At 30.6% G+C, this 14076-nt stretch overlaps 1 protein-coding gene across 2 annotated transcripts in view; it reads left to right on the plus strand.

Moving 5' to 3' along the window:
* Nucleotides 1-13167, plus strand: part of LOC139513784 (serine/threonine-protein kinase OSR1-like) — a 20658-nt gene extending 7491 nt beyond the window's left edge. Inside the window, exons 4-17 of one of the 2 annotated variants that reach the window (XM_071302584.1) lie at nucleotides 1863-2060; nucleotides 2643-2752; nucleotides 4424-4525; nucleotides 4867-5000; nucleotides 5725-5773; nucleotides 6331-6390; nucleotides 7405-7524; nucleotides 8629-8664; nucleotides 9006-9152; nucleotides 10057-10115; nucleotides 10481-10533; nucleotides 11573-11641; nucleotides 12082-12140; nucleotides 12541-13167. In XM_071302584.1, the coding sequence (XP_071158685.1) occupies nucleotides 1863-2060; nucleotides 2643-2752; nucleotides 4424-4525; nucleotides 4867-5000; nucleotides 5725-5773; nucleotides 6331-6390; nucleotides 7405-7524; nucleotides 8629-8664; nucleotides 9006-9152; nucleotides 10057-10115; nucleotides 10481-10533; nucleotides 11573-11641; nucleotides 12082-12140; nucleotides 12541-12630 (1286 nt within the window). In that variant the 3' untranslated portion in view covers nucleotides 12631-13167. The remainder of the gene's footprint in view (nucleotides 1-1862; nucleotides 2061-2642; nucleotides 2753-4423; nucleotides 4526-4866; nucleotides 5001-5724; nucleotides 5774-6330; nucleotides 6391-7404; nucleotides 7525-8628; nucleotides 8665-9005; nucleotides 9153-10056; nucleotides 10116-10480; nucleotides 10534-11572; nucleotides 11642-12081; nucleotides 12141-12540) is intronic. The other variant, XM_071302586.1, reaches the window with a different exon arrangement.
* Nucleotides 13168-14076: the final 909 nt, after the last annotated feature.

The raw sequence follows: 14076 nt of genomic DNA on the forward strand, positions 1-14076 counted from the left end.
AAATTTTAATCTACTGTAAAAGTGGTTTAATTCGTGGGTATCAATTTTCGTGGTTTGAGCAATATTTACATGTTCGATTTTAAATTCGTGGATTGTAGGTTTTTAAAAAAAAAATGAAAAAATAAAGCCTTTAGAAACGAAGGTTACAAATAGTCTGGATTGAAGGAAATTGCAAAGTAAACATCGACCCGTGTAAATCGTAGTGATAGCACTAATTAACCCATGATAAAGTGATCAACAAATTAAAGACCATTAAAGGTGTTAATTAGGCCATAAACATGTCGCCTAAAGAAAACAGTAACATAAACAATTGCTAACATGACGGTACTCAAATTGCACCTATTTTGACAGTTTTTTCACCTACGTCTTTTTATGATCAAGAAAAAAATGTCCATACTGTGTTTATTTTGTAGCCCTATCCTTCTTTATTGTATAGGTACACCAATTTAATTTTTAATCCATATTAAGTCATAAAAAAATGGGGTTGAATCAACCTCCAAACTATCCATGATTCTGTAATGAGGAGTACCCAAATTGCATCCATGCTTAAATTCACATCGTCAAAAGTCTAATAACCAAGCTTTTGTTTATTTTCTTCAAATATTTTGAACAATTGGATATTAGTCCATGCTGAATCTTCATATTTTACGAAATGGATACTCATAATATATTGTATTTGCTAATTTTAAAAATATGACGTTTTGATGACGTCGCATGGTGACGTTTTCGGACATTTTGCTTTTTCAGTAAACAGTCCATTTGTTGATAAATACTGTGAACGTTTTGTGTATATCTAAATATGTTTACCTATGTTGAAAGATGTGCATAGTATCAAATCATAAAAATACAAATTGTTTAGTCTCTATGAAATCTTGTAAGATTTCCGTTGCTATTTTTTTCTAAATAGGTGCAATTTGGGTACTGGGTGCTATTTGGGTACCCTTACGTTATACACGTATCTTGAATTGTGAAATAAATCTTATACAAATCAAGTCCAGCATGAAATTATTATTTTCTATATGTACGAGAACTATGAGGATATAAAATGAACACTTTATCATACTAGCATATCAATACCGGAAATCTGATTTTCATCGATCAAAAATATTTTTTATGAGAATTAAAAGATCAAAAGTTGTACCGTTTAGTTTATTAAAGATTAAATGGGTTTATTCCTGCATGCAGTTGTAGGTCTGTGACTTCTATTTAATTAATCTCAGATTTGGCGTTATTCAATATATATTCTCGAGATCATATCAGTAGTCAAACCTACCGATGGGGATTTTTCCATGTCTTGACTTGGACAATGGTTGTTTTTTTTTCGATGGACACTTAAATTCGTGGATAGAGTCATCCACGAAAACCACGAAAATTGGTAAAAGTACTTTCACAGTAATTAAAAGACAGTTTAAAATCAGTGTAAAGTCGACATATGTTTAGGGGGTAAATCAGTGTAAAGTTATATGTTTAGGATGTATATCAGTGTCAAGTCACATGTTTAGGAGGTAAATTAGTGATAAATCACATGTTTAGGATGTACATCAGTGTCAAGTCACATGTTTAGGATGTACATCAGTGTCAAGTCACATGTTTAGGATGTACATCAGTGTCAAGTCGCATGTTTAGGGAGTAAATCAGTGTATAGTCATGTTTAGAAGGTATATTAGCTCCTGTCACCTGTCTAACACAATGCTCATGGTAAAGTATGTAAATGTCATAAATGAGGAAGGAAAGAAGAAAAATAGAAATATCAGTAAGCATCTTAATATTCTGTAATGGTCAACCAAACTATGATGGCAAAGTTCTTCAGAAATAAAAGTAATGACTTTATCTAATATGAAAAAATATCCAAATTATTTCAGGTTCTATGTTAGATATTATTAAAAGTAGAATGAGAACAGGAAACTGGAAAAATGGAGTTTTTGATGAAATTACCATAGCAACTGTTCTAAAAGAAGTACTGAAAGGGTTAGAATATTTCCACAATAATGGACAGATTCATAGAGACATCAAAGCAGGGAATATATTACTGGGTGAAGATGGGGCAGTGTATATAGCTGGTTAGTACTGATGGTTATTTTACATTATTACCGTTGGCTTGTTTCCATGTATGTAGAATTTAGAACATGGTCTAACATTTCAATAAAACAATTTAGGATTCAAAATATTTTGGAAGTAGAAAAATAAAGTATACAATACAATACAATACAATACAATATTTTTTATTTTCCAAATTAAAGGGCCCATTAAGAGCATAACATTAGTTACAACATGACATAAACATTACAGAGTGATTAAAGAAACATAAAATAATAATTGAAATTCAAATGCATGAAGAAAGGATCAGTGGTCAAGGGGAGTATAGCCTATTAAAGCAGTAAGATGATTTACATGTTACTAAAATCATGTCAAACCTGAACTGTTTGTTAGATTCAAATTAAATACTTGTTGGTATTTCAACCTATGATGTCAAAGTAGAACTTGGAGAATCAAAGTATTTTTTTAAGTTAAAAAATCAAATTATAATATTTTCACAAGTTCGACAGGGAGATGATCCACTAGTGAAAGTCAGGATAGTTAAAATAGTTTTAATCATTAAATATAGGTGAGTAAGTTCTTAATATGAAGAATTATAATTGCAGACTTTGGAGTGAGTGCTTGGTTAGCGACAGGAAAGGATCAGACAAGAGATTCAGTAAGACATACATTTGTTGGAACACCCTGTTGGATGGCACCAGAAGTTATGGAACAGGTAAATATGTCATATGCTTTGCTTCTGACCCTTATGGATCCATAGAGGGTAAGTAAAGTTCATAGGGGAAAGGATGAATCTCCTATAGACTTTATTCACACTCTATAGAATCATAGGAGGTCAGTTGTGAAATGTTTAACGAATTTATCACACACAGGACTTTAACAGCTAAATTATGTATAAAGATAAGCAATGAAATACAATAACATTAATTGATGATGTCACCATTATTAGAAGTTGCGACATCGTGAACCCCTTATGAAGATATACAGTAACTTTGCATTTCCTTATATCTGATTTTGTTTTTTGTGAAGAGAACATGTTCCAAGAATAAATATTTTTGGGAGTTAGAAGTATGATTTTCATTTAAAGTTTTTAAAATTCAGAAAGAAGAGGTATACTTTTTTGGTGTTAAAATTTCATGTGTGAAAACTTTTAAAAGTTGCTCAATTACATACATGTGACAGAGTTGTCAAGCCACAACTGGAGATTTGGAAATTTTCAGCTGGAGTTTGGGTCTCATTACTGGAGATTTTTTATCAACCTTTTTATCGACATACACAAGAATTTTTGTGTGTGTTTAAACTGCATATATATCTTCCTTTTTTGTTAAAAAAACAATGATTCAATACCTTTGAACACCTGCATAGCCATTTTTCACTTAGTAAAATAGAAGATAAGAGGGGTTCAAATATTTATTTATCATATATAGTTCCAAGATAAAGTGATCAGCCATCATACATGGTAAAAAGTACCTCTTCTTTAGCTACATTGTCAACTTTAGTACCACTACTGAACATGTTTGTAACAGAAGGTGTTGAATTGATAGAGTTCTGGGTCTTCTGGTGGGTAGCTGTCTCCATATTTTTAGTCAAGTAATTAGGGCCACCATAGTCAGCTTTGTATGAGGTGAAGTAAGCATGGTCTTGACCCTTGACACTTGATTTGCACCATTTTAAAATTTAGCTAAGATACTTTGTCTTCTTTAATTTGATGCCAGGGTATTTGGTGATAACATACAGTTTGCATTTTGTCAAATTATAAGACAAACACACTTTAATATGTAAAGGTATTCCATTGGCTTTGATAGAAAACATTTCATACTTGAGTTGATTTTATTGTCTTTTAATAAGGATCAGTATAAACTGTAAGTCTGTTCCATGTTTTCAACAGCATCAAAATCGATGTTTATACAACTGTTCCATTGTCAATATTTCACTTTTAAGGTGTGTATATTTAACTAGCTAGTTGATTACTAGGTAAATGCCAATTATCTTTTATTGTTGTATTTACAGTCAATCCTTAACACCTTCATTGATTACTCAAGGCTATTTTCCTGTTTACCTTTTTGACACAAATTTCATTACAGGAAACTTCCGTTTTTCTCGGACTTTTCCCATATCAATTTTGAGTTTCTCAGACTTTTTCCCTGTCCATATCTATTTTGTAAACAGAAATGTCTACTGAAATTTTTTCGAGATTGACATTTTCAAAAAGCGGAAGATTTCAATTTTTATCGGGAGGAACGGAAGAGGGTCTGAAAAGCAGGAGATTTTAACTCCTGCCGGAAGAATCACATGTATGCAATTATTTTTAGGATGAACTACTTTATAACATCAGTTTCAGCTACATTCAACCAAAGAAAGATGAATAAAATTTGTTCTGTTTCAGGTCACTGGTTATGACTTTAAAGCAGATATTTGGAGTTTTGGTATTACTGCAATAGAACTTGCCACAGGAACAGCTCCATATCATAAATTCCCTCCTATGAAGGTAACTATCCACAGAATATTTGTACATAAAGTAATCTATTTAATATATACCTAATAGCAAACAAGTAACTGACTGTTGACAATACTGACAATTATTGAAATATTGATCTGTGCATATTTACACTTACTATAAAATCAGTTGACCTTATGGTACTGACTTGATATATAAATCTTCCAAGACTTATCACTAACTTTTTGATACACACCATATAGTGCATTAATCATAACATGCTATACATCCTATCCATGAAATTTTCCTAACAATTATCAATGTTATTATTATATGCTCAGATATTCAAGTCACAAAATAATGTTACCATTGTTGATGTAAATACTTTGTAGGTGCTGATGTTGACATTACAGAATGACCCCCCTGCACTTGATACTGGAGCTGATGATAAAGAACAGTATAAAGCTTATAGTAAAGGCTTTCGCAAAATGGTTTCTGAATGTCTGAAAAAAGAACCAGAAAAAAGGTATCCAAACAGAAGGCTATTTTTTGAAAGCCTGAAAAGAAGGTTAAACTTCTTGCAATTGTATGAAAGTTACATCAAATTAATAGTCTTTGTCCTTTTTAAATTTTTTCATCTACAATATTTTTTGCACAATTTTAAACTACTTCACTAAGACTGTTTGCATGATAATAATATGGTAGTATTGTTAGTCTTTATGTTTAGAAAATAAGAAGATGTGGTATGATTGCTATTGAGGAATCTATCAAACAGAGTCCAAATAAAGTGGATTTAAGCAAGAAGTTGATCATAACATATCACCAGTTTGCTTAAAATATTTCTTCTGCAGCATAGTGATATTGACTGTTTAATGGCTATTGTAGCATATCGAAGCCTTGGGAATGTTACTCCTCTGTGATTATACTACAGGTTCAAGTTTTGGTCGAGGTAGTTTTTGATGAAAGTGAAGTCCAATCAACTTGAAACTTAGTACACATGTTCCCTATGATATGATCTTTCTGATTTTAATGTCAATTTAGAGATTTTACCTCATTTTCACGGTTCACTGAACATAGAAAATTATATTGCAGATTGCGGATGGGGCATCTATGTACTATGGACACCTTTTTGTTTATAATTATGTCATACATTGGCACACAATTTTTGGTTACAGTATAGTATGAGACAATTTGAATTTAAAATGATGTATATAGATCTAATTCTTAGAATTTCTCTTTCTACATTTTAGGCCAACAGCTAAGCAGTTATTAAAGAATGAATTCTTCAAAAAAGCAAAGGTATGAATGAAATAAAATTGAAATGAATAAAATAAGATAAAATGTAACAAAAAGTAAATGTTTGATTGATCATTGGAGTATTCAACAAGTTTGTATAGGAATATTTTTTTAGATGTTTTATACAGTTTTCGTTTGTTTTTCTTTATTGGGTTGCAAGAAAAAAGAACATAAATGTTAAATTTAAATATCAACAGACTGAACTATTGACAGAATATTCACTGAATTTCCTGATACCAAACACTTTGTAGTTTTGTTTGCCTCAATCACAGACATACCTTTAAAATTTGATGACCAAAGAGAAAATGGCTGATGTCATACAAGGTAGTACATAAATGATTGTTATCTAAAATTTATAGGTTAAATGTTTCAAAATTTCAGGTCAAGTGTTGCAGAATTACAAATAGTTATAAAGTGTTTTATGAACAGTTTCCAGTTAGTATTTATAGTTTTTAATATAGATGATTGGTTTCACTGTACTTAGAATAAGAAATTCCTCATAATTTACTGTAATGCAAAAGATGCAAAACACAACTGGACAATTTAACCTTCTGTTTCAGGATAAAACCTACCTGGTAAAAACTTTATTGTCAGAGGGAAACTCAGTTAAACCACAAAGGGTAAGTATTATTAGAAATAAACTCTTTTATCATATACTTAGCATTAATATGATAGCTTTTGCATATGTGTAATGGGCGGAAGTGCACAAGCCATATCTTCACACCCGGGCTGATAACCCATATCAAGTGCCTCTCGTGCAAAAAACCCATATCAGTGCCTCTCGTGCAAGTTACTTCCGGTGTTTCCGGTATCGGTTGTTTACTTTTCCATTGTGACGTCAGATGTTTTTTATGACGACGTCAAAATTTACGGGAACTTTTGTGTGGATAGTTTAATACTTGCTAACAAATGCCATTGACAATTATGAATCATTTTATAGTACAACAAACATGGAGTAGTAATGATCGTAAAACTCTTCCAAATTTTCAATGTTTCAAAATGCCTCTATAGGAAATGTTACCATAAATATATAAGGAGTATAATGCTGTTGTTGGACAACTATAGTATATTTGATTCATAATTTTAATTTTCTTTATAAAATGTTTGACTGTTTTAGTTATTGCATCAGTTTATTTGCCTTACATAAAACTATTGTTGGAAGTATATGATAAAGCGATTAATACATGGCCTTTTCCATATCAGCCTGGGTATCATCCCTCGACCCATATCAGCACCTCGACTCCGTCTCGGGCTGATATGGGGGTCTCGGGATGATACCCAGGCTGATATGGAAAAGGCCATGTATTAATCTCTATGTTATTGACAGGTAAGAATTGTAAAAAAGTATCTAATTCTTACAACAGTTTGATTTTGCATAGTTAAAATCATAAATATTGATTGCTATCAAATATAACAACTTTCGTTTCATTGATGACTGTAAAAACAGTTATTTCATGCATTTATTTATTAAAAGAGTTATTACAAAATCTGACAGCATGTTGTAAAAACAGCCAAGGCTCTGTGATGAAGACCATACTTTGACTTATAATGGTTTAACTTTTATAAATTGTGACTTGGATGGAGAGTTGTCTCGTTATCTACTTACAATATAAGACAGTATGCTGTAATTTTAGGTAAAAAGAGTTCCTGGATCGAGTGGCAGATTACATAAGCTAGAGGATGGAGAATGGGAGTGGTCAGATGATGAATATGAAGAGGGGGAGGAAGGGGATGAGGCCCCTAGGGTCAGTCCGGTACATTTTTCATATTATATATATATATATTATATATGTTTTACTAATTCAATTATAAACACATTTATAAGCCAGAATTTAAATGATTTATTGATAAAGGTATAACACATATTGTAGAATGAAAATTTGAATATTGTTGCCAGGAAATAACACTTATTATCATTAGCTTGTTATTGTCTATATTCTTATAGCTAGACTGACTTAATTTAAAAATTAATATTTAAAAATAAAATGGTACAATAGTCCCATAATATTTTTGAGGCAAAAATGGTAATAAATTTAGCAGAACATATTGCAATTTGTTTTAAAGGACCCATCAACATGACTTTAATTTAACTTGCTTCCAAATCATGAATTTGTTGTATTTCTATTATATTACTGTAAATAAGCATTTTGTGAAATCAGTAGTGATACACAATATTTGCTGTGATTCTGATCCAAATAAGAATGAACTGCAATGTTGCAGAACTGGTTTTAAGTTGAAGAAATTTTGGTATCGGTTTGACACCAGAAATCTCTCAGGTGAAACTGGTACATATAGTCCTGTATTGATCCCAGATTGAAAATGTAGGAAACCAATCTTACTGACAATACATATGGACTTCAGCTAAAAATGGAAACAAAATGTCATACAAGTTAATATTAGAACCATGGGTTATTTAAAGTTTTACTGTGCATCATTTTGTATATAAATGATGTATGGGAAATTGGAAGAAGTTGATTGTTCCCAATGACCTTGAAGCTGCCTTGTTATGTCACAGTTCAAATTCATGATTTATACAAGAACTAAAAGGATAAATATGAAACAAGCTTTTTAAGAATCATCTTTAAATGGTAATTTCTTCTTTTTGCAGTTTGTATAAGTGTTGTCCACTGTATAAACTATAGTGTAATCTGTGATTTAATATTTGTTTTCATGGTGTTTTGATGAAATAGTTGATGACAATTGCAAGAAAACAAAATGTTGATAAAACAGTTAAAGATTATGTTCTACACCAACCTTGTTTAAAATGGTAGGATGAATAATCAGATTAATTTCATAAGAACATTTAATACTGGTTATTTGAAAGTTCATTAAATAATTTAATTACTACTATTTTACAGTCTCCAAGAGTATCCTTATCAGAAAGGTCTTCTGAGGTAGGTTAAAAAATCTAAATATGAAAATACTGTATATGAATAAATCAAATTTCTTTCAATTGAAGTTGTTAATATTTAACTAATGATGTTTATTTTTTGATGATTTCATTAAAATTGTACCAAATATTTAGTTGACAGATATAATTTATATAGCTTAAGCTTTCAAATGTAAGTTTCCAGGTAGTCTTTGAATTTTGTACTGTAAAAAAAATTAGAGTTTAAACTAACTATCGAAAACTAATCTAAATTAGCTATTCAACATATTTGCAACAAATTACAATTTATTTTAAATGTGTTTTGAAGTTTTTCTCTTCTTTTAAAATATTTGATGTTTATTTTAGGAATCTGATAAAATGCCAAATACAATACCAAAGCCAGATAATTTACCGACACCTACCCAATCACAGGAAACCTTACAATCAGACACATCCTCGTCCACAACTGTCGGCACATCCGTGGAAAGTGTGGTAGAAGCTAAAAAACCAGAAGTAAGTCATCTATAGATAAGTTACTTCATCACAATCAAGTTGCAGTCTGTATGTGTTACATGGTTTAACATCTGTAGAGGAATTAAACTATATATATTGTAAACTTTTCATTTGAAAACTTTCAAATTAGATCAAGAGAGGGTGAAGTAATATGTGTTGAAATAAGAACTTATGTAAACCTAAACCTGACTTTTAAGATATGCAGCCTAACTGACTTAAACCCCACTTAATCTGTTTTATGGCCAGTCTGCAAAATTTTGTTACAGAAGAGAGACATAGGGATCCTACATTCCAGCTTTGTCAGGGTCATCAACATTTAGATTGTGTCTGTGGTTTAATGTTTTAAGACATCAAGTTATTTGTCAAACCTTCATGGAATTTAATGAATCTTTTTTACCTCACCTGGTCCGAAAGGACTACATCAGTCTTTGTTATTAGTTTGACCAAGGTTATGTGTCCATTGTCTGCAAATAAGTCTTTCAAAATTTCAGGACAATTATTCAATAAGTTTTTGCAAAAAATATGCCATTGATAAAATATGGAAAACTTGTAAAGCAAATATTCATAATTCTGCTTCTGATACTCTTTTGATCATAAGAAGAGGCACATATGTGTTGAGAGTTCCATTCTGCCAATGGAGACCATTATATGCACATATGAGTTATTTTATATTTTATTAATAAATGAACTGAATTTTTTTGAGAAAAAAAATCATATTCCTACACTGACAATAACAATAGCAGACAAGACACATGATTTTATGAAACCCTTTACAAATTTTATGTTTTAAAACACACTCTTTGCTCATCAGATTATTAGATTCAAACCACACATTCATTAGAGGAAAGTAATTGGTACATACATGTAGAACTGTAATAATCAGAGCTTGTATTGTTATTTACAGGAAGAAGGACCCCCAGCTGCTTCCTCAGGTGTGTCATTAAACCTAGTTTTACGGTTAAGGTAAGTAATAAACCTAGTTTTACGGTTAAGATAAGTATTTTAACACGGGTTTTACTGTAAAAATGAGTTCTCTTTAATCAATACATTTACAAAATTTGGATGTAAACTGAAAAAAAATGAGCCAAATCATCTCACAAACAAATATATATATATGAGTGCAACTACAGGCTAAGAATTTGTTGCTATACTTTTCTTCTTATTTTGTTGTCAGCAATAAGGCATTCTGAATTAATTATGACCTACAGATAGTTCAGGTAATGTCATAACATCATCACAATATATAGTTATCAATACTTTAGGAAGGCAAAGTACCATACATATGGACAAATAAAGTTACAATAACAAGAAAGTAATTTTAATTGTAGGAATGAGAAGAGAGAATTAAATGATATAAAGTTTGATTACACACCTGGTCAAGGTAGGTATATTCTTATATATTTGATTAAAACACTTATTGTTCCAATTTTTTTAAAGAATGTTTTAATTTTCATAATGAGATCATAAGAAAGTTTGCGGTGGAATATTCTTATTCATCTTTGTATTTACATGTTTATTATCACAAGGCACAGAGCATAGTCTATAAAACTTTCTAAGCAACATTTAAAATTTGTAAAAAAACACTTTTTCTGCTGAAAAAAAGTCATAACTTTGAGCAAAATGTTGCATATAAAACTTCTTTGGTTGCTGACTCCAATTCACCAACATACATGGAAAACATGAAATTCTGTTAAGTTGATTCTCACCAATTCATTTGCATTAGAAATAATCAATCTAGAAATATCGCCTTCTTTGCAATATATTGGCTTATTATAGATAAATTTTGAGACTTTAAATGAAATTGAGAATGGAAATGGGGAATGTGCCAAAGAGACAACAACCCGACCATTGAAAAAAACAACAGCAGAAGGTCACCAACAGGTCTTCAATGTAGCGAGAAATTCCCGCACCTGGAGGCGTCCTTCAACTGGCCCCTAAACAAATATATACTAGTTCAGTGATAATGAACGCCATACTAATTTCCAAATTGTACACAAGAAACTAAAATTAAAATAATACAAGACTAACAAAGGCCAGAGGCTCCTGACTTGGGACAGGCGCAAAAATGCGGCGGGGTTAAACATGTTTGTGAGATCTCAACCCTCCCCCTATACCTCTAGCCAATGTAGAAAAGTAAACACATAACAATACGCACATTAAAATTCAGTTCAAGAGAAGTCCAAGTCTGATGTCAGAAGATGTAACCAAAGAAAATAAACAAAATGACAATAATACATAAATAACAACAGACTACTAGCAGTTAACTGACATGCCAGCATGATATTCATTACAACTTTTTTGGAGGTCCATTATAAAAGTTAGTTTTAATTTTGATAAATTCAGCATTGAGTCGTTTTAAGAATGGCAAACTTTTATTATATTTATTTATCAATTAAAATATTTTCTTTGTGTTTCCATAGATACTGCTGATAGTGTTTCTAGAGAAATGGTAGAGGCAGGTTTAGTTGATGGCAAGGATATGATTGTTGGTAGGTACAGATATTGAATTTTATCTTCCAGTTTACTAGTCTTTTAAATGCTACTATTCCATGGTTATACTTATTGGTTTGTTTGCCAATTTTATTCAAGTACTTGTAGCTAAATTTTCATTGTTTCATCATGTTTAATGCTTATGGTCATTTTGTTTCAAGCAATTAAGGAAATTAAGCATTTAAAAGACTGTGGTAAATGTAACCCTGTTAAGTTACACCCATTAAACTCAGCTTTATAAGAATATTTTCTGACAAATTGTTGTGAAAAGTATACACCATAGGATATGGACAGAGGAAAATTCTAATCTCTAAAGGATAAATTAATGTGGGAAAGTTTTGGTCATCTCCTCTGTTGTACCTCGTGTTAGTTTTTCATTATTTATTGGTCCATTGTAAGATGTGATAGCATATTTAATGTTTTTATTTTATCTTGACAGTTGCAGCTAATTTACAGAAAGTAATTGATACTGGTTTAAAGACGATAACATTTGGTCTGGTAAGCTATTCTACCATTCATTTACACATCATTCCAGGGTTGAAAGCAATCATTATTTATTGATTAAAACAAGTCATCTTCTGTCTGAAGACTCTTAGAAGTTAACTTTCTATTTTGTACCTTCTATTGTACATAGCATAGATTTAATTTGTTATCCAGTTTAAACAATTGTGTACAATGCTTTGTAAATGTAAAGTGTATTTGATAAATTGAAGGTTTTCAGTTTTTTCTGTACTTTGTAGCACCAAAGCTGTAGAAAAAAGGTCTCATTTTACATATTAATCTAGCCCTGTGTCAAAGCTCTGGAATTAAATTGTATATTTTGGGCCGAAGATTTAAGATGGTAAACTAATATAGCTTTATATTATGAATGTACAATTTACTTTTCTATATTTTGTAGAATTCTGGCTGTGGGCCTAATGAAGCCCCCTGTGACAAGGCTCTGATAGCATTTGCCCAGCTTTCTGTATTAGAGACCACCTCCACGTAACAGGGAATACATGATAGTATTTTATAATCTGTGATACTGTACAGGACTAGAGAATTCAGAGGGATTGTTTACATGTTATTATGTACTTACTATGATATGTTACATTCAGAGGGATTGTTTACATGTTATTATGTACTTACTATGATATGTTACATTCAGAGGGATTGTTTACATGTTATTATGTACTCACAATGATATGTTACATGGCTACTGTAAGTCACAGCAGACTTTGACAGGATATTTCTTTAAAAACGTGGTAGTAAAATTAGATATCTAAGATTTTATGTAAAGCACACATTGTATTCGAAAAAAAAAGTGAATATTCTCTGGTCCTAGTGAGCATTCTAGAACAATCTTTATAATTTGTACTATATTTTGTACTTATCTTTATTGTTTTATTTAATGGGTTATTTCTTTAAAGAATTTGTTAAAGTACCACATATTTTTATTATTCTACCCACCATTTTTGAATTGGTATTATGTGCCAGACTTGCTAGCATTGCTTAAGTGCTTGTTTTTTTTCAGATACCTAGAAAGTAGAGAAAAGCAAGCAATTGCAACTATGACTGATTGATTTTTTTTTTAATGGAAATTCTGTTTTATTTATTTGCATAAACATAAGGAATTTAGATTTTTAAAAAGAGAAAAAGGGAAGAAGATAGGCCTGTTCTCCAAACGAAATTAATTTATTTAATTCTCATTTAAGTCTGCAGGATTAGCGTGAACTGATTTTCAGCAAATAGAAATAGTAACATTCCAGATAATATATGGCTAAATAAATTTTATTAGCAATTTATGGCTATCACTTTGTTTACCTTTTTAATATAGATATATTGCTGTAATATTTTTGTTCATTTGATTTCTGGTGTTCGTAGGTCTGAATTGCTTTCTTCTTAATTTTCTATTGTGAAGTCATAAAAAGGAGACCACATCTAATGACTTCATATAAAAAGAAATCATTATTTTGCTGACTGTTGGGAAAGAAAGATAGAAATTGTCTGTCAAAACTTGGATTTTCCCTGTAAAAGTGAAAAATGATACAGGTTTATTATTTCTTATGCTATTTATAGTAATTATAAACCTTGATATTTTGTTATTCTAATGTCATGTGTTTTAAATTATATATAACATATTGATCTCGTGCTAATAATACACGTAATATATTTACTGTTATCAAACCAAAACTATTTAACTATTTAAGTTGCATTAAATTGATCAAATGATTAAAATATTCAGCCATTTGTTAAAGAATTTTGATAAAAGCATAACAACTGAAAATTAGGGATATGAAACATTGAAATATATCAAAATTTAAAAATTAACATTGTTTGAAAACAAAAAGTTGTGATTACATTTTACACCTAACTTGACTGTTTATTGTAAATTATAATTCGCTAATTTTGTATTGTGGTGTTTTTTTTAGACTCTGAAGTCAGTTATTGGCAT

This window comes from Mytilus edulis, chromosome 2 (genome assembly GCF_963676685.1).
Source record: "Mytilus edulis chromosome 2, xbMytEdul2.2, whole genome shotgun sequence".
NCBI lineage: Eukaryota > Metazoa > Mollusca > Bivalvia > Mytilida > Mytilidae > Mytilus > Mytilus edulis.